At 33.1% G+C, this 26458-nt stretch overlaps 1 protein-coding gene across 1 annotated transcript in view; it reads left to right on the forward strand.

Moving 5' to 3' along the window:
* Positions 1-26458, forward strand: part of LOC111053386 (rhythmically expressed gene 5 protein) — a 36733-nt gene that overhangs the window by 6857 nt on the left and 3418 nt on the right. Inside the window, exons 2-4 of the mRNA XM_022340258.2 lie at positions 16687-16753; positions 25095-25199; positions 25883-25960. Of these exons, the coding sequence (XP_022195950.1) occupies positions 16687-16753; positions 25095-25199; positions 25883-25960 (250 nt within the window). The remainder of the gene's footprint in view (positions 1-16686; positions 16754-25094; positions 25200-25882; positions 25961-26458) is intronic.

The raw sequence follows: 26458 nt of genomic DNA on the forward strand, positions 1-26458 counted from the left end.
ACACAACCAATAATTAACAAAAATAGACCCCGAAGAAGGAAGCTTTATTCTGATAATTATACAAACATGAGCAGGCATAGAAACAGTATTGCATTCAAGAGGAGTGAGCAGTATTGAGAACACAGAAGTTATACAGAACAACTCTGGTGCTGGTGACCTCCTTGAACAAATTCCAATTCCTGTTTTCCTTCCCGATGCTCCTCGCCATACATTTTTTTCTTTATATCTTGCCAACTATTCCTTTTCTCTCTTATCATTCGCTCTCCTGTTCTATCTTCCGTTAACATCCGTCCTCCAAGTCCATGTCACTCTGTTAAGTAACCGTTGAAAAGTAATCAGTTAGAATTGAGAGGCCTCCAACTTGCCAAGCCACCTCTATATATCAGCTGTTGTTGGATTGCTGTTTACTTTTACAAAACATAGACGTTTCCGTAAAAATGAATGACCGCACTTATTCTATTATGTAATAAATTGCATAACATTTATTCACAATCTAATCGCTTACTTTCCGTAGAACCTATATTACACCTCTCATCAGTTGGACAGATCTAATTCAATTTGTAGACATGTTCCACCAACTAACTCATTCAAACTATGCCAACAGAGCGATACGTTGATGCTTATTGATTCCAAAAGTTTTGATAAATTACGTATGCTCATTCAATCTTTGACCTAAGCAACCTCCACAGATATTCTACTACATTCTTCGTCTCTATGCTTTCCTTCCCAATATTATCGATAATCTCGATATAAATATATCTCGATATATTCTCTAATCGCCACCTTCTTGTTCACACTCAAACTTTCCACACTTGGTTTTCCATGCTCAATGAATTGTATTTTAATTTATTAGAAAATAAACAAATGGCTCTCTTCATTAAAAATGTGAATTGCTGTAACAAACTCACTGAAAACATGAAAAGATTATGATTTCCATCACTAACTTTCCACTTTGGTTGGCTCAATCTTCTCTACCTGTAATTAGGCTACTACTGAATTATATTATCCTATTAAAAGAACTGTTGAATTTGAAGGGTTGACAAAATCACTATGGCCCGGTTTCACAAAAGTTTGTTAAATTTCAATAATAAATTAATGCCACGAGAACCAATCAGTCTTTTTTGAGAAGACGGCTTCTCTGATTGGCTCTTGTGGCATTTGATCATGGTTAAAATTCAACAGGCTCTAGTGTAAACAAGGTTGAGACTTTCTATTTGTAGACATTTTCGAGTATTCACAGTAGAAGTTGTGCATCATAAACCAATAAACCTTGTTCCACAAGCTCATTTCAATCAAGATAAATGAAAGACACTCCTATAGATTGAGTATCCTACCTGAAATTTTTCATTCAAAAAGAAGCATTTCAAATAGAAATGATCAATTGACGTGTTTTTTGTTATCGTTACATTTCCCCCCGATCGCTTTTCACGGTCAATTTCCCGACTTTTCGATCGCCGCTTCTTCAGAATCATTTTCCGGTGGAAATTGTTGGCGGCTTTCATATCGGGCGAGCAGATCGATTGCTCCGGAAATGCCAGCATCTTCTTTATACCAAATACCTACCTATATTCTGTAAAATACCAATGTATTACCTGTATACAAACTGTAACGTATTGAATTTAATCGATTTCGTGTATTCCTGTGAGCATACATTGAAAAATTGAGAAAATCATCTCATAGAATTCTATACATCGTGAGCCATTGATAGACCAGCCAATGAGTCTTTCAAGGAAAAAGACATTCATCAGAATCATTACTTACTTATTGAGATATACCTACTCGTTGAAGAATTGAGATCCAATTATAAACTTCAGTCACTTTCCATCCTTGCTGCAAACTCGCATTTTCCCCAACATATCTAAATAATATACATTTAAATTCATTATCTACGAATATATTATCACTTTAAGGAGATGAATGATTACATTTTTTCAAATTAAAACACAAATATTTTCGTCTTTTAATTGAACATCTACAGTGAAACTGAGATGAATCTCACTGAGATTAAATGAAACAGCAGAGTGAATCCCTTGTTAAAATTATATTATTATTTCGCATTTCTTTGCGTATACGCTTTACTTAATAAGGACTCAAGTTCGTAGAAGTTAACCCCTTTATCAAAATCCCTTGATACAACAATTTATTCAACTCATTTTTTTAAAATATTTATTTTACTTTGAGCTTGTCACTTTTATGTGAAATTAATGAATAATTCAACTCATGTTGAGAACATGGAACAAGGAGATGAAAGTTGTCATGTTGGCAACAAGTATCAAACGATAGCTTCACGTAGGCCTACCAGCAGCCAAACTTTCTGGAAAAGTACGATTGATAACCGACAATAAAATGAGAAGAAGTCTATGTTGACATTTAATTCTTTCACCAGTAAATTGAATGTCAATCCTCAGTATTTATGGGCATTACTCTCTCAGCCATCTTCTGTTTCGGTTATTCTTGACCTCTGTCTACAACGTTCAAGGCTCTCTCAAATACGGCATGACGAACGACAGTCTCGATTCGCTCGCCTCAAGCATGCGCAATAAAACCAAAAGAAAACAGATTCGACGGAGGAAATTAGTTTTGATGGGAAAGAGGATCTGAATAATGCACTGCCGGATTTGTACGTCTCCTAGTAATCTGTAAGTCTTTTAGGTGTATGAGTTATTGGCAGTGTTTGTCTCCTAACTAGGTAAAGGCCAGCTAGTCTCAAGTGGGATGACACCTTTATGCTAATCTTCATCAACAATCAAGCCTAATTTTCCCCCCCCACTAGCCTTATAAGTGGATGCCCACTTCAGGCCTATTCGGAATACTCAATTGAAATAAGACTTGTCCCAAGTCTCCAATTGCATTCTATGGAGATTATATTCATGATCATTGATCATCTCAGACCGAAGCTACACAGTTGTCACTTAATACCTTTTAGGGGAAAGTTATCACTTTATCATCTATTTGATCTTCCAAGAGTAATAGTCATTGATATTATAATTAATATCTATTAGCTTCATTTCAATAAGTTTATAGCAATAATGACTAATTTATAATAATTTATGACTAGCAATTTATGACTAATTTATAGTTATAGAAGTAAGTATATGGAAAATGATATATCTTTAGTAGAAATTTGCGTGTGGGTCTGTTGTAAGGGTCTTTCTCAATGCTGGCATGGTACAGTATCTACTTTACTCAAGGCCCCAACAATCAAATTACAAGAGTTATTTCTTGGAAAACTCAAAGAACGCTGGTATGCTGTATGAAAATTTCCAGTTGCCACGACTTCTATAGCTTAGAACAAATTAATAAAGTTTTGCATCGTGAAAAATTATATAAGTATAAACCTATGTACTAATGCCATATAGAAGATATACCGTTAGCCATTAGATATCAAAAGATACCATTGCATTATTCGTCTCCGGTGCTATCTTATCAATCAAAAGATGAATCAGTTCTGTTGTTACCAAGTAAATTGCAGGCAAAGTTCTTCTTGACTTCAATCAGATTGTTCTTGCGATAGAATTACTTCTCATAGTATGTTTATTACTTCATAATTCCAATCACATTGGGACAGTTCATTGTTGGTACACCGCTAGCGCATGTTTAGAGCTATTGTTGAGCATCGAACCAGCTTGTAACTATTCCTTTTCCTCAATTTCCAATAGGATAATCTCCAATACAGGATTGAGTATGTTATGTACGGTACCTTATTGCCAATATGCTGTCTTCAGATAGAAGTGTCTCTTACCGGCTTGTCAAAAGAGAGGTGGTTATAGACTGGTGAAGAGAAATTTTCAATTGTGAGCCGCACCGAATATTATTACACTTGAAAGTTTAGAGCAGAGCACTCCGTCAATCAACATTTGAAATTGAATTGGAGAAGCAACATGGAGTCACGGCAGATTGTCATCCAGTTAATAACGAGGATCACGACAAACTCTATCAGTGTTTGCGCTCTGTGACAAATTGTCGCATTATAATTGGGTGTATGTCAGTAATTTGAGTAGGGAGATTCTCCTTCAATTGTCAGTATTTCTCATCAATAACATGAATGCTTCCAATTCAAGCAATGCTGACAGTTTGAAGTGAATTTCAGTCCAGTCATAGAGCCCACAGACTCACAGTAACAATGGAAATGGAGAGGCACATCAACATCAACATCAACATCATATCACTACAGGACAGCGTTGCCTACGTCTTGGTGACAGTAATAACATTTGCATTGTGATTCCATTGCCAGTGTAATTTATGTGAAAGTACAACGGTGACAAGAGAATGAAAGAAAGAAGCAGTTATAAAGAAAGTTTATTATTACTGGGGAAATGAAATGTGACGGATTTATGTCAAGAAATATGTGTTGGCCTGTGTGTGATGAAATTCGTTTATAATTGCGTAGCGGGGGATTCCCCACGCACGATGTTTGCTTGTGAATAATGAAACATTGATGATATACTAGCTAGGATCTTCAAAACAGTACCTACTTACAAATTTTCATAATATTTTATCGCTTCGTTCTTGTTGGGAAGCTCTCCAATTTCCGGTATAAAAGATGCTTCTCCTCCTGCACTAGCCTAGTCGGAAACTAAGATTTTATTAAATTTATAAAAGACTGGAAATCGAATGTATGTTCAATCAATGAAGAAGGTCAGTCAGTCAGTCAGTGAGTCTTGTTGGGAATCGCTTTTAATTTGAGAAAGATTCAACTTGTTTGTAGCTTCATGAAAAAACGAATTACCTTCCGATGAGAGGAAATAATGAGTTGAACAAGTGAAATGAATTTCCGGTAATGTGTTTGGATGCATTTATCCCATCAAAAAACATTTCCTTCGATTGAGCTGGTCGGGAAATGGCGCAGGCTTCAATATAATCCGCAAGGACAATGATGTTCAGTAATGTAAAAGCCTATAATTTTCCTCAATGTAATATTTAGAGAAATAGTGGTTCATATTATTCCACCAAATAATATATATTTCAGTTAATTATTATTTATTGCGGAATTGAATTCCGCTTCCGGTTGTTGCAGGATGTGGGCTGAATTACAAGAACCTTAAGAATATACTTTATAAAACGAGAGCCTATTAAAAAATCATTTTTCCTAGAGCACTCACACTATAGAACTATTGAAAAAAAATCATTTGAATTTGTATGATTATTAACAATTTACCATGTGGAAAGTTGAGGTTTTAGATTAATCTTTTATTTTTTCAATCAAAGAATTAGATACATTAAACAATTGAAAATTCTTAAAAATTTCAGATTTAACAGATACAAAAGGTGAGTCGAAAATAGCACAAGAGTGTTTGTTCATGAATGCGTACGAAATACGATGCTAAGAAAAACTAGATATGGTAATAGCTTAAGCTAATTTCTATTTCAAGTTTCATTTTTATATCATAGTTATATAAACACTACGGTGATATTATTTATAATGGATGTCTATTAATGCACTATTTATTTACTGTTTGCTAAACTATATTCTATTTTTATCAGAGCTTTCTAAATTTCCCATCGGCCTTCATTGATTGCATTCAATAGATTAATTAATCTGTTAGTGTGACTCTTCTGACATTAGCCACGTATGTGAAAATTGATTTACACTAGGTCAATTTGAAGCTGTCAAACCAAGTAACTTCAAAGAAATTGTGGTAGTTCTCGCTCCAAGATCAGAGAAAGAAGAAAGTTTTTGTGCGTCACGCGGATGGTCATTCTGCCGGTGAAAACGTTCGCTTAACGATAAAATAATTTGGCCGGCTAGAAAAAGCCTACGGTTTGGGAAAATCATCATCATCACCAACAACAATAACTCTCCAGACTTTGGACAATTTTCATGCTACAGATATCCGGAGTTTTACGGAGAATGCAGTTTTTTAATGGCGCTAGACTACGCTCGGTTTCCATCGTTTACGGTGTTGACTCGCGGCAAAGGGGACCATCAAACTTTAGGAAGACATTCACTCTCACATACGCACACCCACGCACACAAATTAAATTGAGCACCGTCGGTGCAAATCTTCTCATTTCTCGCATTTTTAGCATGCTTTCCCATCTTTGTTATAGCCTACAGAGTACAGGGTCACGGTCTCTGTATCTAGGCATTTGGGAGAGATATAATCAGTTACCATACTCCAGTAAAATCTTAATCATCGTTCAAAATTGATAATTATTGACGAAAGTGAAAGGCCAGAATCTCAGCCATTTCCTTAGTAATTAGTGGGGGTTACTTGATGGTGAGATTAAAGAGAGAAGAATTCATTGTCAACCCAGTAAATAGAGATATTATTCAATTCCGATAACTCATTCAAACATTTTCGTCTCTCATTCCCTTTTTTGAATCTGACATGAATGTTGTGAACTTCACTGATTGAAACAATCTTTGATATGACAGTAATACCGTAATAATTTCATTGCCTACTGTGGCATATTGTATGCAACGAAGACTTTATTTAAGACTCGTATAACTCAGGGGCTCGAGGCTCTTGCCTATATTACAGAGATCATGAAAATTGACAGGCAAATGAGATGAGTACGCTTCCTCAAAAAATAATAATAAATGAAAATTATAATGTAACAAATTCTTACCAACTAGTTCAAAAAATCAAGGGAATAACTATTCCAAAGTCACGCAATTTTTCTATCATTTGATGTAGTCAACATGTATACTTCTATCCCAACTAATGAAACTATTAACATTTTAAAGCAAAACTTGATTGAAAATGATGTGAACAGTAATGAAATAGATGATTTAATAGCATTAGCAAAAACATGCATAGATCAAAATTATTTCACTTTCAATGACAAAATTTTTAAGCAAAAGGAAGGTTTAGCTATGGGATCACCATTATCAGGATACCTTGCTAACATATATATATGAACAATTTGGAAAAGTCTAAAATTATGAATGATAATAATAATCCTTTGAGAGAAAATATCATTTATTGGTATTTATAATATTTATTGTTGATGATATAATATGCTTATACAATAATAATAATGATGAAACATATGAAGATTTAGAAAAAGATTTAAACTCAATTTCACCTTCTATAAAATTTACTATGGAAGTTCAAAAAGAGAAAATAAATTTTTTAGACTTGGAAATAAGTAAGAGAAATGAGAAACATAATTTTAATATCTTCAGAAACCCACGCATACAAATACTCTTATTCCAAAAGACTCTAACCATCCATGGCAGCAAAAAACAGCAGCATTCAGATCAATGATTTATAGATTGATAAATATTCCTATGTCAAAAGAAAATTATGAAAAAGAAGTGAAAATTATAAAACATTTTGCAGTAACAAATGGATATGATACCAAATTTATTGATAAGATGATATATAAGCAAAAATATAAACAAACTAATCCACAAAATGATAGAAATTCAGAAAATAAGGAATATATTTGTGTTCCATACAACACTATTCTCAATAAGGCAATTAGGAAGACATTTGCAAAACAATTTTATTTAGGATACAAAACAACAAATAATGTTTTTAATTTAATAAAGAAGATTTCTAATAAAAAAATACAACAAGAACAATTTAAAAAATCAGGCGTTTATAAGCTGGAATGTAGTAATTGTGAAAAATTTTACATTGGTCAAACACGTAGATGTTTTCAAAAAAGGTTCAATGAACATATTCAGGCTTTAAATTCAAAAAATACTACTCAAAAATCAGCGTTTGCTGAACATTTAATTGAGAATAATCATAATTATATCAATAAAAATTCTAATATGAAAATATTAAGTATTGGTAATGAAAGTAATAAATTGAATGTAAAAGAAGAATTTTATATCTATAAAACTGCAAAATTGAATAGGGAATAATTTAATAAATATAATCCAATTTGACTTAAATAATCCTATTTTTGATAAAATTAAAATGAATAAATAAAATTAAAATTTTAAATATAAATTTAAATTTAATAACTTTTACCATAAATAATTAGTCATATGAATTTAAACATTATGTCAGTTTTATATCAATTAGTAAACAGTTATTGAATTTTATTTATTTATTTTAGAACCTGAAGATGGTTTTAGAACCGAAACTAGTTGTTCAACTATTTTAAGTTTTTTAATAAATAAAGGGTGCTACAAGTTTTATTTTGTTTTATTAATTTAAAAGCAGCCCATTTCAATAAGTGTTTTATTTCAACATAATATAGTATATTAGTTAAGTCGTTCATTGAATTGACAGTGGTGTAACATCAATGAGTAATTATAAGAAAGAACCAAAAACCAAAATATTAGTTTGAAGAAGAGTAGAAATAAATTGGAAAAAACAAAAGAAGAAAGATCATATACATTCTTATCAATCAATGAAATAAATTGAAAAAACGATTGCTGTATCATTCAATGTTTTTGATGACCTATAACATAGTAAAAGAAGCCTTTGGTATTATTTTTTTATTGTATAATCCATCAAAAACTTATCATTCTTATGCTATCTTTTCTCTATGATAATACTTTGTTGCAATTTTACAAATCGAGCTTTTTAGAAGACATTGAATTACAACACGATATTACAGTTTGACAGATAACAAGTAGGCTAAGAACTGTTACTGGCTAAGCCTGACAATTGGCATGATTAATGTTTGTTGAATCTTCTTTGAAGAGAAATTTAATACAACTTGGCCTCAACATAGTTTTGTCTTTGTTGCAGTAGTATCCTTGCATGCCCTCCAGCAGTAGCACTCAGACTCCAATGTTCTCTTTTGTTACAAGGATTAGCTCTTTCTCCCATCCTCTATTTCAGGCCTTATCAAAGACGGGTAGATGAACTCGTATGTTGGAAGTTTGTTAATTACATTTTTGCTGTAATCCATTCACAATCGAATCTAACAAACCGTCGCAGATCATTAAATAAGCATTAACGGCAAATTCGTCGTGAACCCGGGAAGGCTGACTATCTGACTTGACTTTATCTAATCGTACATCAGAATTGGGCATTGACCAAGTTTACTAAGGGTAAAGGTCACAATAGATACTTGCCGTAGAGTACTACGAGAAATACTAATGCAAATTGATATGAACTATCACCTATACTTATAATAATGAGTTCTGTGGGTCATGACATTTGGCATTTATATTCCAGTTGTTTGCTTATCGAAAGTATACTCAGTGAACTTGAGCGCCATGACAGAAAATGGAGAGAGAGTGAAAACATTATGATACTATTATAAAAACATGATCGAAAAAATATGTATGACAGTGGCTGCCGGTATATAGAATAGGTAAAGTTAATAAACAAGTACTCATCAACTCTGCACTTGAATTATTTTATAATTATTTAAAATTGCAGATTGATTTATCAATCACTTCCAGCTATGGGAAAATATGCAAATAGAGAAATGTCCTTAGAATAGTCTAGCTATCGATACTCGTTGCCGCTGTTGATTCTGCTGTTCTTAATTTTCGCGTCTGAGACATTGAGATCAAGTCGCATTCAAAGTGAGCCTACACTTTTCAAATGTGAAATGATATCAGACGAGGAAATTCATACAATAGAAAATCATGTTAAATATTATTCAATCGAAGTGAGCCCATACTTAAAATGTGACTTGATCTCGAGCGAGCAAATTCATACATCATAAAATCAAGTTAAATATTATTCAATCAAACTGAGCCCACACTAAAAAATAATGTGAATTTTTCTCAGACGAGAAAATACATATAGCAGAGAATCAACTTAAATATTATTCAATCAGCTCTCAATTTTTTAAAAGTTCGAGCTTGCTGTTTGATCTTACGACAAAGGTAACGATACAGAAACGTACTGAAACACATAATGAGAGCATTTTGTAAGAAAGACACGTGTTGTGTAATTTTACAAAGGCATTGCCCAAAGTTGACACTTGGCACCCGCATATGTTGGACAGCAGCCTGTTAATTTGTAATAGCAGTTCAAAAGTCACGTGACCGACAGAATGGATGTCACGTGGCCTCCAAATTATATTGAAGTTTGAAAGGGCGTAGATCGTCCTTGACCGATTGATTGATTGATCAATTGATGAGGACATTTTCAAATTCTCAATCACTCTTTAGTAGGCTAGAGCAGATAAGTATTGCAAGGTGTTGAATTACTACTCCAGTTCAAATAGTTCACTTGATATCTTGGGAATTCACTGTAATATATTTTTGAGAAATAATTTTTAAACTCATTATTGTATTGGATATTTCGACTTTTCATATTGAAGAAATATTGTATTAAGCACAATATGCCTTTTCTGTTTTGAAAGAAAATATATTATTCGTTCAAAAATAATATCTTTATTTTTGAGAAGTGATTCCTCACTGATATCAACTTATAAGATTTACGATGAGACTTAATACCTATATATATCAAATCTAATGACACTGTGTCACTGTGCCTGTGAATTTACATTACAGTGTTTCTTTATGACTATCAGTTTTATTTCCATTTTGAAAAAACGTATTTTTTTCGTAACTTGTTAAAAATTGCTACTATTTGGAAATAACTCAATTATTGCATGTAGGTACTAGAGTATAGCTAATCTAGAGTGGTGTATTACTAATGCATGCTGTATGTACGGAATGTGAAATAATATATTCTTTTTGTTCTCTCACTTTTCAACTGATAATAGTCTGGAAAAAATCGGGAAATTCCTGTATGAATAGAATCTTTTCTCAAAAAAGTGGCATCCTTCTTACGTATCCTGAAGTCTGAAAAATAATTAGTCAAGTCGAATTCAATAGTTAGATTGGTTTTATATTGAATTGCTAATTGCGAGGAACTCATGTCAAGCAGCTTATTTCATTTCATTAGTGCTATTGTTGTGATTGGGAAATCCCATGGGTAGTTGAATGATAAAATGGGCTGAGGCTGTATCCACATAAATTATACAGAGAGCTTAGGGCGTGAAGATGCTTCATGTTTATGAATGCAGTGATGTGGATGAGAGGAGGATAAGGATATTGCTCCTCCACGATCCACTATTTAAGACCTGGAGGGTATCTGAGAGACTTCTCACCCTCATCTTTGTCGGATTGGAAGTCTCCTAGCTCTTTCATTGTCTAGTGCAAGTGAGCGAGTAATCTCTTGCATCCTTAACCTTGATATTTTTAACTCAAGTTTAACTCTTTTGAACCAGGATTTGGTATGACACCACTGCATGTCGCCTAATCAACATATTCAATGAATAAAATTATCTATTGTATATGGAACATTGATTTTCAAAACAGCATCATTTATGTTTTATCATTACGATGATTTAGTCGATTATACTTTTAAGAAAAAAATTAGATCATTGCTGCTACATTGCCTTTTATTTACAACTGATTAGCCTACATCAAAGAGCGAAGCGCGGAGGCTGGTACCCACCCCATGAGAGCGAGTCAGAAAATAACATTTTAAAAATGCACTTTTTTGTTGGATATTTTTGTTACCGCGGTACCGTACTGATCACCTGTATATCTTATCACTTGTTTATCAGGCTGCTGATGGTAAATTTTCATTTACCTATCCAAATGTGTCTCAACAATATATTGATAAGTTACGCATCATCATTTATTCTACATGACTATATGTGAAGAGATCATTTTAAATGATAAATTATTTATAATGTTAAATCTTTTATAAAATAAAAGAAATTGAATCAATTCAATTACCAATTAATTTATTTATAATCTGTGTACACTGCATTCGAACACCAACAGTTCCGTGCCAGCTCTGGTACTATTATCCAATATAGTACCTACACTTTTACTTACCAATACTGTTTTAGGATATTTCCCAAATCATTAACACTACTGTATTGATTGTTCTATAGGCATAGAAACCTCAAATATAGTCTAGCTTCGATGCTCATGAAAGCACAATCTTCATGCATGAATTTGATGACTCGCAAGAACAAACAATCATCATTAGTTATGCTTCAAAAAGCAGAAGTAGAAGAAGATGTTGGCAGTGGTAACTACTTATCAGGCAAGGTATATCAAATCCACTGAATATTGTGAATATACAAAACCCTTCATCTTCACCCTTATATAATATTCTTTGTCAGATGAACTTCATCCAGACCTATATGTAGAAAACATATTAATCGATCATACAATAATAAAATCAAATCATATATTATTATAAAGCTGCAGTGTGAATTGCCACATTAGGAATGGTGGTGTTCTTTTGATCATGCACGTTCAAGTCGTGAAAGCCCAGCCACAAATCGATTTGCACTTGAAGGTCACCTCCTGAGGAAAGAGATTCTCAGAAGTAATTGGAATGAGATAATAATAGGCATACACGAGTGTAGGTGAAAAGAACAGCATGACTTCATTCAACTGTTAATGGAACTTGATACTTTCTGCATGCTACAAAGAAAATAAATCATATTGCATTCCTGGACCATTCCCTGAACATCAAGTAGGAATTCTGTCAATTATTTTCAGTCAGGACCTATTTGAAATTAGTTTAGGTGAGCTGATGTCTGTGTTAAAAGGATCGACTGCTCTAGGGTTTTTCAAGGTTAAAATCACTCAATGCTGACCTAATGCCCTGTATTTTTATATCCGTAATAACATGTCTCGCCCAATGTATCAGTTCCAACTGCTTTTTTGTTACCGTATCTGAACTTTGACAATGCATCATTGAACAACCTTGATGGATGACTTTGAACTGCCATTACCGGTAGGCTACGTATCCATCCATATAGACTAACTTACTGATTCAAGATACTGTACCCAAAAAAGATTTGTTTAGTAACATACCGGTATTCACAACCTGTAATATAAATGGAATAGTTACCAGTCGATCTTATCGAGAGTGTATAGCTGTATACAAAGCGTGTGTTGATAAGGCAATATTTGAGTTGAAAAAAATAACTTAAAAAAAAAAATATTTTAGAGATTCATTTTTCTATCTATTTTTAATTTTTCATAAGGTAACTTTGATAAATTACAGTTCAATATTTTCAACTAATTTTACTTAGCCTACCTATCTCCGTCAATCCAGATTGAGAAATTTTGTTCTCCTTTTTCTCCAATTAGGCCTACTAGCCTTAGGCTAATATTTTCGCAATATTATTCATACACGCGGCAAGTCCTATTCTTCAATTGAAGATGTGATTTCGAAGGACTGCAAATGAATTAATAAATATAACTTAAATATTGAACAAAATTAGAAACAGAATAATAAAAAATATACAGCCTATATAGATTTTTTTTAAATGTCTGGTATAAATAAAATTCAATTAATATAAAATTCGATGCCAGTCAGGGTTGCTCCTCACGTTTTATTTTGAAGCCTTTAATCCTTTAATGATTTTAGAAACAAAATAGTAATAAACTTGGACTGACGATGACAGAAGCAGTCTTTTAATATCAAGCAGTGAATGATGTTTCAAAAAGAATATAGCAATTTCTTGACAGTCTATTACCTTTACTTGACTTGAAGCAGAACTAGATTGCTGACAGGTGATGTAGTGGGCGGGGACACGGATTCTCCCTCCAGCAAGCAAGGTAGGTTAGGTTGGCAAGACAATTATCTTGAATTGAGCTTAATAATTGCAATGTGGAAGGTGTGCGAGTTGTACAATGGATGCAGAGTTCATCATCGCCTGTAAGCGGATGTACCAACCCGGAAAGTGCCCCTCTGTGTCTTATTTCGCCGGCGGGAAGCTATATGATAGTTAGGTTGGGTTAGCTGAAGATCAGCTTCATTTGTCGGGAATTATGCTCTGTAGCAGCCAACTATTTCATCTCACAAGGAAAATTCAATCTTAGATCGCGACTATGCAAGTGCACTTCACTGAGAGGAGCACACGTTTAACCTTGACTTTTAACAAGGTTTTAAACCATTTAGACTGGCAGTAACAATTATAAGAGCTCTAACATTGATTAAGTGTGTAACAAAACTTCAAACAAAAGCTTCAACATTGATTTAGTGTGTGATCAACTTCAAATTACTGTTCATAGGCATAGGCTGCTCTTCACTTTTTGCTTCGTTTTGCAAGTTGAAGGTTTATAATAACTTTTAGATATTATTCGTTGCAAATTCCATCTTCCAAAAAAATCATCTTACAGCCTGCTACTTGCTGTGAGATTAATTTATAATAGGTGCACCTTATATTCCCTACCTACGAGCCTGATCCTACATCAGGATACCATACAGAATATGTATACGTATATAGATAGGTCTAAGAAGCTGACAGATAGAAAGCAGCTGCTGGAGGTATAGGAGTTGACGAATGAATAGAAATTATAAAAAACTAAAATGAAATATCAATTTATAATTTCTTATTGACAACAAACAGCTATACTATCATCTTCAGACAGGTGGTAAATAGTTATAATTATTTCAAATCTCTAATCAAACTTGAATATGCATGGTGCACTTTAATCCTTCTATCTAGCCTACTTTATCGAAAAGGTTTCTCATATTCCAATTTTCCAGCTCACATTGATTTTTATAATGCGATTGTAATCTCGCTCATCCATTTCATATTTCTTAACTTGTAGAGTATGGTATAGTATTATTCATTGATGAATAGACTGATAGAAGGGCTTTTTTATTATACGGTATTTATTATCAATGTTATAATCAACACACTAATCTGATTTTATCTGATCTGGCTGAAGCCAACAAATTCGTATGAAATATTCCATCACTGTATTGCATCATTAGAGATAAAAGTGAACTTTTCTGTCGTTATATAATGATCTTATTAATGCCAATGGAAATTGAATACAATATTCAGTAACCTACTGAGGTAAGCTACCGTACGCATAAAGTTATGTTTTCTCAAGCACATTATTCAATCACCATACCTACATAGGATAGCTACAAAAACGAGAGGTGAGTGTGAGATTGGACTAGATAGATGCGTGATATGTTGCGTGGAAATGGCTATGGATGTTTCTAAGAAAGACACTTTAGAATGGAATGAGAAACATGATTGATAAGTAGGCTAAGTTGAGAAGCATGAATAGGACTGATGGAGATTTTAATTGCTTCAATGAGAGGTGCAAGATAATTGACAGAGGAATAATTAAAGCAGTTTTGGGCGGCGGATGGCTGTTGTTTACACCTGCATTGTATCCTATTGTCCATGAATGAGTAAATAAATAAATTTGTGAGTAAATAAATAGCTGTTCAAAAACGGCACACACTAGTGAAAACTGAACACATTCAGTAACTGTAGTGAAAACCAGTGCTGAGGGGATTCCAAAAGAAAATTTGCAAAAATGTAATATCAATATTGAAAAATCACTTGAGAACAAATAATTTGAGGCTCATTGACTTTTACTCGTTCCCTCACAGTCAATAGCCTCAAATGTATAGGCTATTATTGGGAATATTTTTGCAATTAAACGTGACAAATTATTTTAAAGAATGCTTCTGATTGGTCTCGTATTTTACCAAATTTGGAATCTAGACTTGAATTATCACCACTTCCAAATTTGATTCCATCATTGATTGCAAAGACCTTGTTCTAATTTCGAGTGATACTGGTGGAAAAAATTGCAAAAAATGGAAAGGCAGTTTCTGATGTAGATATTTTCATATATTATTATAGGCTAAGCTACTGTACCTGTTCATTCCAGATTACTAATAAGATCAATATTTTATTCAATTGAAAAAATACATAATAATGTATAATCATAACATTATAACAATCTTCAAGGGTTATTCCTTATTTTTCAGTAGGTAAAGGAAGGAAATACTTTTTAGTTTTTCTTCAAGCATTTGATTTTGTATCCTACCTATTTCTTCTATCCCTTTTTCTGTACACTTAATAAAAGTTCACTTGGAAGCTAGTATTATGAACTCAGTATCAAATTAATGAAAAAATGTTAAAAATTTATTAGAATGTTGTTGATATCTTAGAATATCGTCGAGCTTCATTTCCTCACAAAAGTGAAAATTCTGTTCCCATGCAGTCCATGAAGCTTAATTGATAATTATACTTACACCGTCAATTACTGCCCACCAAATTAAAACATTTTCATTAACTACTCAGTTCAAGAGATTTATTAAAATCCAACTTTTGAAGGAAACTAATTGCTTCAAATGAACTTCCTACTCCAATTAACTATAGCAATTACCGGTATCAACGGAACGAACTAATAAAAATATCAATCTTGTGGAGAGTATGATAATCTTCTAGTAAATTAAAATTTTCTTGCTTTCTTGCTGTTTCCATCTTTTTTAGATACCGGTTCTTTTCACTTAAATAACTTTTAATTCCTCGAAATTTCAAATCATGCTATGGCATATTCCAGAGTTATAAAAAATATTGCTCTGAAACTCACCTTGAACCAGTATTATTTCCAATCTTATACTTAATTTGGAATAGGTAATAAATTTCTCATTCCATTATAGTCTATTATTATTCTTTCCTTATTCATCTATCAGCCTAATTAAATTAAACAGCCATTTTTTTCTATGTTTTTTGATTAATTTTAAATATGTACCGGTACCGTATTTTTTCTCTAAGCGTGATGACCACATTATCAGCTTGTGCGAGATAATGGGAGCAGATCTTCTTAGTACCGTATGTAAAAAAAAGGTCATAACATCTTGTGTAAAGTCCTGCAACTCTGTCATCTTAGGCGCTTTTCTAGCAATATAATACACACTCAAACATGCAATTGTTTGTTAGAAGTGGCACAAATTTTGGGATCAATCAATTTTGTTACTTAATTTTATTATGTTTTTACTTTGATTTCAGATGAGTCACCTGTTCAACATGTTCGTGAAACAAGTGGCAAGCCACTGCGACACTTCGACAATGCCCGGTAAGTTAAAAGGAAGACATTCGGCACGCCACTTGGCCTTGCAACTTGCAACCTAACAATGCATAACGGACCAGCGACTCGTATAACATTGGTGCACTGCACACTCTTTACCCAAGTCGTCACTGCGCTGTAAAATAATAATTACTGTATAATGGCATTCCATTTAGTGAATACTGCGTCAGCCAGCAATGACTCGTGAGTTCCGCAGTCGCTAAATGGACAATTCACGACTCCCAATTAGATGTTGATTCACTTGGGTCCACTCAAGCTCTACCACAGAGATTATGGCCGGTGGCTAATCAAAATCACAGAGTGATCGTAAATCACACACAACTCACTCATTGAGGCGTTTAAATTAGAGATTTGAAGTATCTCCATGACTTTTGCAAATAATAGTACATATTTTATTGAGGAAACGTATTATCTCCAGAATGGCAGATTTGAGAATCCTCGCATTTTTTATAGGCTACTTGAACTTAATAAGGAAATTTCGGCATAGAGAATAAACTCATCAGCTCGTCTCATCTTCTTGTTTTTGTTCTTTAGCTACTCCTTCTGACTCGGTTGATATTGAGCTCCTCTAAATCTGGATGTCAATATCTTTCGTCATCGTGTATCTCATCTCTTATCACCCTTCGTGAACATTTTCCTCAAAATTCAGTTGAGTGGTGTGAACAATAATCAACTGGGGAAACCATTATTTTCCAGCATAACAAAGATGCGGTGTAAGGATAGAAGGAATCACAACAGACTCTCAAAAGATGTATACTTAATAGAAATTTAAATAGTAATAATTTAATATAATTTATATAGTAACAATTTAAATAGTAATTTCATCACTAAATAAATTGATCTATTTTATAATAAATGCTTAGATTTCATGACTACAAAAAATTATTGTTTTTTAGACTTCTTGGTGTAATTTATGCAATGATAGAAGAATATGATGGAGACCTTTGTAGGAGTCCTTAGTTATCCCCAATTGCACATCGAATGGATTTGGAATTTGAGAAAAAAATCAATTGAAATAAATTGGTAGGTACATAGGTACGTAGGCTGATTCCACCTGATCTCTTTTCTGATGAATTTTTTAAACTATTTAATTTTTCATTATCCATTGAAGAATTTTTCAAGTTATTGATGGATAGCGAGAAGATATCCCCCAAAAGAAATATGTGGAAATCCACAAACCTTCTCCTGATCTGAATGCAGTTCAGCGTTCGGTAATATATTTTATACAATAATATAATGCAAATCAGATAGGAGTTCGCCAGGGAGGCGACAAACTTATATTATGCAACATTATCATAACTCTTAACATCATCACCGACTTTTAGCAGCCTTGGTTAGTAAAAGGTAGCACACTAATATTCTATATAGATAGCCGGCGGGCATATTTCGTTACGTCTTCTTTAGACGATTGGCGGTCGGTCGGTCAGTCGCCACTAAAAAATTGCGTTACTATTCCATGTGTCGCAATGACAGCCAGAACTGGTCGCTCGCTAAGACTGGACCCGATCATCCAATCGAACAATCGTGGATTGAAAGGTTAATGACATCTTTGGCGCGTCCACATATCTAATAGGCCTCAACCTAAACGGCGACATGCAACTACTCACGGATAATCGCACTCACACACGCACATGGCATGCATTGCAATATTCATGTCGGCTGCTAAATAAGGACGAAATACATATACGGTCATTACTGAAAGTCAGTCGCGTCTCTGCCGTAATGGAATTGCGACCAGAATAATATTTCAGCTCGGCCACTGTGCAGAGAATGGCTAATCCGTCATTATTTTATTCTATTATTCGTATTCTATGAAACATTTGCGGCTGCAGATTAATCAATTGCAAAGACTGACATTCAAAAACCTATTCTGATAAAATGACAGGTTGACAAACCAATAATTTATGGGAAAGTTGAGTATTATTGATACATTGGTTTGGGTCGTATCGTCCCGGGCACTATAATTGATTAATCTTGATAAACGATGAGATGGGTAGTATTTAAAGTTGCAATAAAAACTAGGTGGTACGAGTCAGTTTACTATAAATCGACGAGAATTTTTTTTCATAATTTTTTACAACATTTAAAGGTGATAAGACATGTAGAAAGTCCGATTTTTCTCTATTTAATCTTCTTAATTGAAAATGAACATTTATACGTTCAAATATTCACACATTAATAATATTTCCAAATGGGACTTTCTCGAGTCAAAATTTAGAAACTCACTCATTTTGTAGTGAGCAGCATGGACAAAATGTTTATCATTGGGTAATTTTTGTGTATGGAACTTTTGATAATATTTAGGACTTGGGTAATAAATTCAGTAGCCTACCTAGCCATAGAAAACACGCACATCATGCAATCAGAATAACATAATTTAATCATTTCAGAGCAACTCATTTAAATCACATTTTTCAATTCTTCCATCATCCCAACCAAATCTATTTGCATCGATTAGCAATCTATCAAGTGATAGCTGTGCTATTAGTTAATCTGTGATCCAACATGATTCTCCACTGGCAAAGATGAACTTTGTACAAACGAGTCAAAGACTAAAGAGATAACATAAAGCGTGTAATAGCCGATAGAAAGCAGTAGGCCTAACTGCTGCATGGAGAAGCCGGCTACTAACAAGTGACCACTTTCTTTTCGCTCAGAAAGGGCTTCTCCCTGGTTGTTGGCATGTCGGCCTACCTGTTCAGTTATCCACAAGCTGTTAACAAGCAGCTGATCCTCCTTGCTGCAATCTCCCACATCCGACCCCACACCAAGTGAAAGTGTCACTTGCTACAAACTGGCTTAAACTACTCAAACTGATGGCGCTTAACAATCTGCACTTGCTTTGCACTGCTTCTAGAATAGCACATAATCAAGAATTTGACATTTAAATGAGGCTCCGTTGTCCTAATCACATCTAAAGATGAATTTGAGTGACCATAATAGTCTGAAGTTTAATGGGATGGATGATTATGAGAGGTGAGTTTTGGGGTGGATGAGTTCTGGGATGATGACAGATCAAAATCTAGGGATAAAATATACAGCGATAGGCTCAATCATTTCCAATTTGAAAATTTACATAATTACTAGAGGAAGCCTAGAAGCATACTAAATTTTTCCTGAAGCTGCTTAATTAATTATAAATAAAAATCTTCTCACTCAATAATAATAATAATAATAATAATAATAATAATAATAATAATAATAATACTAATAATAATAATAATAATAATAATAATAATATAATAATAATAATAATAATATTATTATTATTATTATTATTATTATTATTATATTATTATTATTATTATTATTATTGTGTATACAATTGATGAAATACACAATTTACTGCGATTCCATGATCTTTATTTCTATTAGAACTGTAGCCTACTTTTATTAAGAAATAATAATTATTATGTATAATATTGATGAAATACCGTACAATCATTCACATTTCATAAAAGTGTTTCCGCAAAATAATTTCGCGTTTTAGTTATTCACAAATAAAAGTAGCAAATCGATTATGGTATTCCAAATTTTCAGAATTTTTATCAAATAATTATAATTTTACATTACTTTCCTCAATAAAGACTTTTAAATGTCACACAAATTTACCTCACAAAAATTTTTCCAACAAGCAAACTGGAAATTGAGACTATCATAAAGTTATTAAATCTCAAAAAATTATATTTTCTTGAAAATAGTCTCTGGAATGTTATATCCTCGTTATGATCTCCGGATCGGCTATTTTTAGCTCATTTCTTGAACTTAGCTGGAAGTTGTTGGTATTTTTAGACATCATAGTTTGTTTGCGGTTGATTGAGAAATTCGTTATTTTACGAATATAAGTTTTATTCCACTTGCACCGCATGCAATTCAACTTGTTTTTGAATAGATAATATATTCCAGTTTTCTACGTTTTAGTTTCAAATAATCGTGTATAGATATGATTGAGCATCAGATCAGCATTTTGCCAGTAAACATTTTAGCATGCATTTATAAGTGAGGTTGGCGTTAGAGTTAGGATAACAATTTCTGTACCCATATAGGTGGCTTCACCTTTTCTTTTTCTCAAGTAGGCTACATTATAAGCGAGTGGAATGCCGCTTGTAGAGAATCAGGACTTTCCGTCAAAGGGTTGATCATTATAGTACCGATTTATATTAGAAAAGCCAGAAGCTTTCAAACGTAAACAAGTACATATAGCCTACTAATTTTATCTGTTGAATTTTTAAAAAAATATTTCATTTTCATGTTTTCAAGTTGAACTCCTAAATGAATTCATTTTTAATATTTCATTTAAATCGAAAAGATCACCGTATATTCAATTATTGAATTTCAATATAATGTAGAATAATCTTGAATGCATTAATGAATAAATTATTTTTGAGAATCAATCATTTACCGTACCTATTCATCTTTATTCTAAAAAAAATAAACTTGCATGATTCATTTTAATGCGGGTTTCAGATTATTGTAAAATTGTTTAGTCTATTTATTGATAAGTACGGTACGGTATTATATATCTGTTCTATAATTAGCCGGACAGATACTCGAGTTGACTAAGGCGTTGCACCCTTCAGTCTGCTAAAGCTACCTGGTCGCGGGTTCGAATCACGCCGAATCCCATAGAATGGGCATATGGACGTTTTGTTATCTCATAATTCACCATCTTACTTCCCATTACCCACGCACAAGCAAAAAGCTCATCTGGGCATCATCCGCAATAAAAAATAAAATAATAAATTACCATAAGAATTAAAAAACACAAGCTTAAGTCGGCCTTCATTATTTGAAAAAATGTACAAGGATAAAGTGTTTGGGAAAAATATGTTTTGATCAAAAGTCAATAATCAATAATAATAATATGATTCAAATAGAAAAGAAATAAATATTATGTCTCATGTGCACAACTGACATTTAATTCCCCGAAAAGTGGGTTTTATTCAAAATTGAGAAATAAACACCATAAATTGAAGAAGCTACTGAATTATTATTGCTGGAACACCTTGAATTTTACCAGAAGGTCTGTTGAACTCGTTGTACCATTTGGATGTTCCTGGAACTAGGTAAATAAATTTATTATTGATGTGAAGATGACCTTCTGCTGTAAATGCGGGTTCTCGCATCAATGAATGTAAGCAATGCGTCATAATAGAAGTGGTGGGCCTGATTAACGACTTCATAACCAGCTAAAATTATTGAAACAAGTTCTTGACATTCCATTCTATTTGGGAATTCATTGAACGTCACGTACGGTAGGTAGGCCTAGTTATGAATAACTGTTTTACACGCCAATATTATCATTCTAACAAAGTAAACAAATATAATTTATTCTCATCTCAACCTACATTGGAATAGTAGAATAGTTTGAAAAATTTTAGGGGACCTTGATAGACATATACAAATAAATAACATGAACTTCTCGAAGGTTCAAGATGAGCCTTAATCAACATATAAACAGTAACCATATAGAACTGTAATATGGGGGTCTTAGAGTTATTTGATTTGAAATATAGACATCTTACGGATTTTTATTATGAGCACCCTCTGTTATTTATTCAATAAAAAAAGATTACTATGAAGGTGCGTTTTCCATAGCTTATTCAGAGACCCTTGATAGAAATGTATGGTAACGACTTTTTGAAAGATCAAGTGGCAAATGCTATAATAGGGAAATGATTAATAGTCGCAGGCCTATTCAAATAGGTCTACAGTATTTTTATAGGCCTGATGTGATGATTGATTTACAATGTAGTTACACTTGTTTACAAAGAAGCAGTAGCACTTTTAAGACACAAATCTTCTTTTGAAAAATATGAAGAATGAGATTGTGCTATACACTGTGGGACTCCTCATCGATTTCACTTCCCTCAATACAAAGGTCAAATATGAAATGATGTTCGTTTATTTGTGGTACCGGCACTTCTAGTTTTGTTATTGAAATGGTAATGGGTAATGGCACTTGTAAGTCATCCACAATAGATCACGCTCTGTCTAAATTTGCATCTTTCTTAGATCTTCTCGACTTGAGTACATAATGCAGTAAAGTATTTCAAAGAAGGAAGAGGAAGTTGAGTGCGTGTTGTTTGTGAATACAGATAAATAGTCCCTCACTTTCTGCCAATTCATCTTGCTTGTCCTTGGTTGTAGGTGACTTTTTGAAGCGATCAAAGGTTATAAAATCGATCGATTAATCAGAATGAGTTATGTGCTAGGATTTCAAATCAACACTCATTCATCTCTCTGGGATTACCAAACTCATTATATACTGTAGGCTCCTAAGAGTAATGTGGGCTACCACTGATGATGTATTGTGTTAGGAGTGTCCTATTTACATAATACTTTGTCTGTATGTTTGTAAACCTAAACCTGGAATAAATCATATGATATGTACCTACTTAGCCAACAGTCTCATTAAAAGTTTGTATTTCGCTATTGTTGTTTCACAAGAATTAATTTATTTGAAATCTACTCAACAGTCCACACTACCCACACTACCCACCAACAGAGACCAACACCTAATAGAAAGGAACATAATTTTATTTTTCAAAATTGTTATTAATACATTTAAATCATATTGAATTAATTATTCTACTGTATTTACAGAAAAATACTTCATATATAATATATTAGATAAACATAAATTCTAATACTGTAATGTAAGGCTTATATTGTTTATTGTTTTTGAAGGGACAGATTCAAGGATACAAAGGTTCAAAGAACCCCACACGTCAACCGAAGTTTATTGTGTTCCCAAGTACGTTTGTTAGGCAAACCAATACCTGTGTCCTTTACAAGAACCAGGAGTAAGTCAGGCTTACTTTGACAACAACGTACGTGTATATATAAAACCCATAATCTTAGAACTCTCAATACCCTCCCAACCCTCTCCAAACCTTCCCACAAAAAATACAATAATATAATCAATAATACGGTAGTGTAGTAATCAATTGATCTACAGAGCTCACTAGAAAATAAATTCACCATGATTCAATTGAATAGATAGGAAAAACTCCTCATAGTAGTGAGGCGATGTACACCTTTTGTTATAGTGGACTCATCAAATTACTAAAACTATTCGAGAAACCCCTCCTGTCTTTCAGAGATAATAAGAATTAAAAGATGAAATGTTAAAAATGATTTTTGATGAACAGTGTACGTTAATAAATGCTATTTTGTACTGTACCTGTTACCTGTATTTAAAGTTTCTATAGATCTACGTTTTTGGTGACAGAGTAGAAATATTTTGATAGTGAGTCACCGTATTTCCATAGAACAGTGAATGACTTGCCCGCCTCTATTTGGCCCGCTTTCCCCAGCCAGGATTCAGCCACAGACTACTAGAGAGAGCTATTATCACTATATGGAGATCTCTTCTATTTTTAGCCGACCGTCCGATACCGGTACTGGTAATACCATCAGCATCTCCATCTCTATGACGCATTCCTGAGGCGGGCAGAGAGCCGGAGCTGTCTGCTATCCTTGCGTCACCGCATCCTCCTACTAGAATCTTCTAAGGATCTAAAGTAGTAATCAGTTCGTTACTTGTGAATGAAACGCATTTCGGTCTCGTAAAACCACTTTTGAAAGCGTCATATATGCTGAAGTTCAAGGGCATTTCAACTCATCAAATGTTTATACCTGTAATTAAATTAGATGACTGTTTAATGACTATAGAGTGTAAGTGTCCATTTGCAGTGAGCATTAAAAGACTTCACTAATACTATACAATAGCTGAACTGTTATAGAGGACTACGTATATGGGAAGCAGAATTCAAAACAAACTGCGACATTATAGACACTTTTCAAAACAAATGCGGTGTTGTTGAAAATGGGGTAGGGTGGCTAGAAAAGAAGAAATAGAATGCTGTCAAGATCAAGTTCAGGGAGAAATGAGAATAAGAAGCATGAAATAGTAAGAAATCGATAGACGAATCAAGAAATAAAAAGAGGTATATAATAAAAGAGTCAAGATGATCAAAATTGCAAGAATTATGTAACGTATCCGAGAACGATTTTAGACAATAAGATAATTTCAGATTTCAACAGGAGATTCAAGCATTTTCTCATAGAGAAGAGATAGGAAATATCGGAGTAATATTCCAAGTGCGATTTATTTTATTAGGCCTAGCCTATCTGATACATTTTGATTAATCTCAAAATTTGTATCTGTTTTATACCATTTAATGAATTACTCAGAACATTTACGGTATTTATATATTATATGTTACGTCTGAATTTCAATTCACATACACATATAGAAAATTAACATATTATATTAAATCTCAAATTCAGTTTACTATAGCATGAATGTATTGTTTCATTTCAGATTGCCAGAAGGTTCTGTTGGTTTATGGATTGACAAACTTGGCTAAGATGGAAGATGACAGCCTTGATCAAATGGACCCGTACCAGAGGGGGGCCACAGATATAAGTAAGTAACTTGAATCAGTAGAACTACTTAAATTCCAAATAAATGCTACAAATAGATGTTATCATTGTAGCTTATGCAAGCTCTTTCAATCTAAGTACCGTAGCGTATATAATAAGGATAGAAATAGACAATTTGATATTTTCTAGAATAGATAATTATAATTTATTTCAATTTTGTTAGTTCATTGTCTAGACTAGTTTACTTTCATCGAATAGTATACCTACTATTTATAATTCAATCAATTATGTCATATTAAACTGTCTTCATATTGAGATGGAATAAAATATTATTTGATCTGTTCCCAAGTTATAATTAATTCACTTTCTACTACACCATATAGTTACACTTAGCAGAGTTGGTTTTGTTTCACCCCATTTTCTTTCTTAATAATATGGGAAATCAGTTCTATGAAAATAATTGTTTATCATTATTCGGAATCAACTGAATTGAATTAAATAAAACATTAAAAAAGGAAGAGTTTTGTTAATATGAAAAAAGTAAATATCTGCCTTGAAATTATTTATGAGGAATTACAAATTTAACTTAGAATGGATTTAAAGTGTGAAAAATTATTAGAAATTGAAAGAGATTTACAAGAAATGATATCAAATCGCATTTGATTTTTCATCAACTTTTTATAATCACATTGGTCATTAATTATTGATTCTATTCTAATATTGCAGTTTGGGAGTCTATGATGAAGGGAGGCTACAAGTCATCTGGACAGGAGGAGAATGTTAAAGATGAATACGATCCATTGGGTGAGTTGAAAAATTATCACACTGTTATATTGTCTCTAAATTAATATGCTAAAAGTATAATCCTGTTCATGTTTTAATCATTGTTGAGAATAGTCCAATCTGTTTGAAAGGAATAAATTCAAATTTCTCAAAATATTTTATTCAAATTGTGACTTTACTGTATTTCAAATATCGGACCCTCTCTGATAGTTCATGTCAGGGTTTTCACTACTCCATCAGGCCTTCTAGTTGAAATCAATTGAGGCACTTTACTGTAAACGTGTAGCTTGCACCGTGTGAACACGTAGGCTACTTGAACAGGTTACAGGTTCATGTAAAAGCTTCCACATAGTTCAAGTACGATATGTAACCACCGTGACAACACGGTTACGTTAAATGCTTCTGATAACGATGGCACCTCCAATAACTATAGAAGACTGGGCGTTTATTGTAATCGTGAATACCAGGGACCCGTCTCTCGAAAGTCACAAATTTCAACGCAACAGGTGACTTTAAATT

The sequence above is a fragment of the Nilaparvata lugens genome, chromosome 6 (assembly GCF_014356525.2).
Source record: "Nilaparvata lugens isolate BPH chromosome 6, ASM1435652v1, whole genome shotgun sequence".
In the NCBI taxonomy this organism is placed as follows: Eukaryota; Metazoa; Arthropoda; class Insecta; order Hemiptera; family Delphacidae; genus Nilaparvata; species Nilaparvata lugens.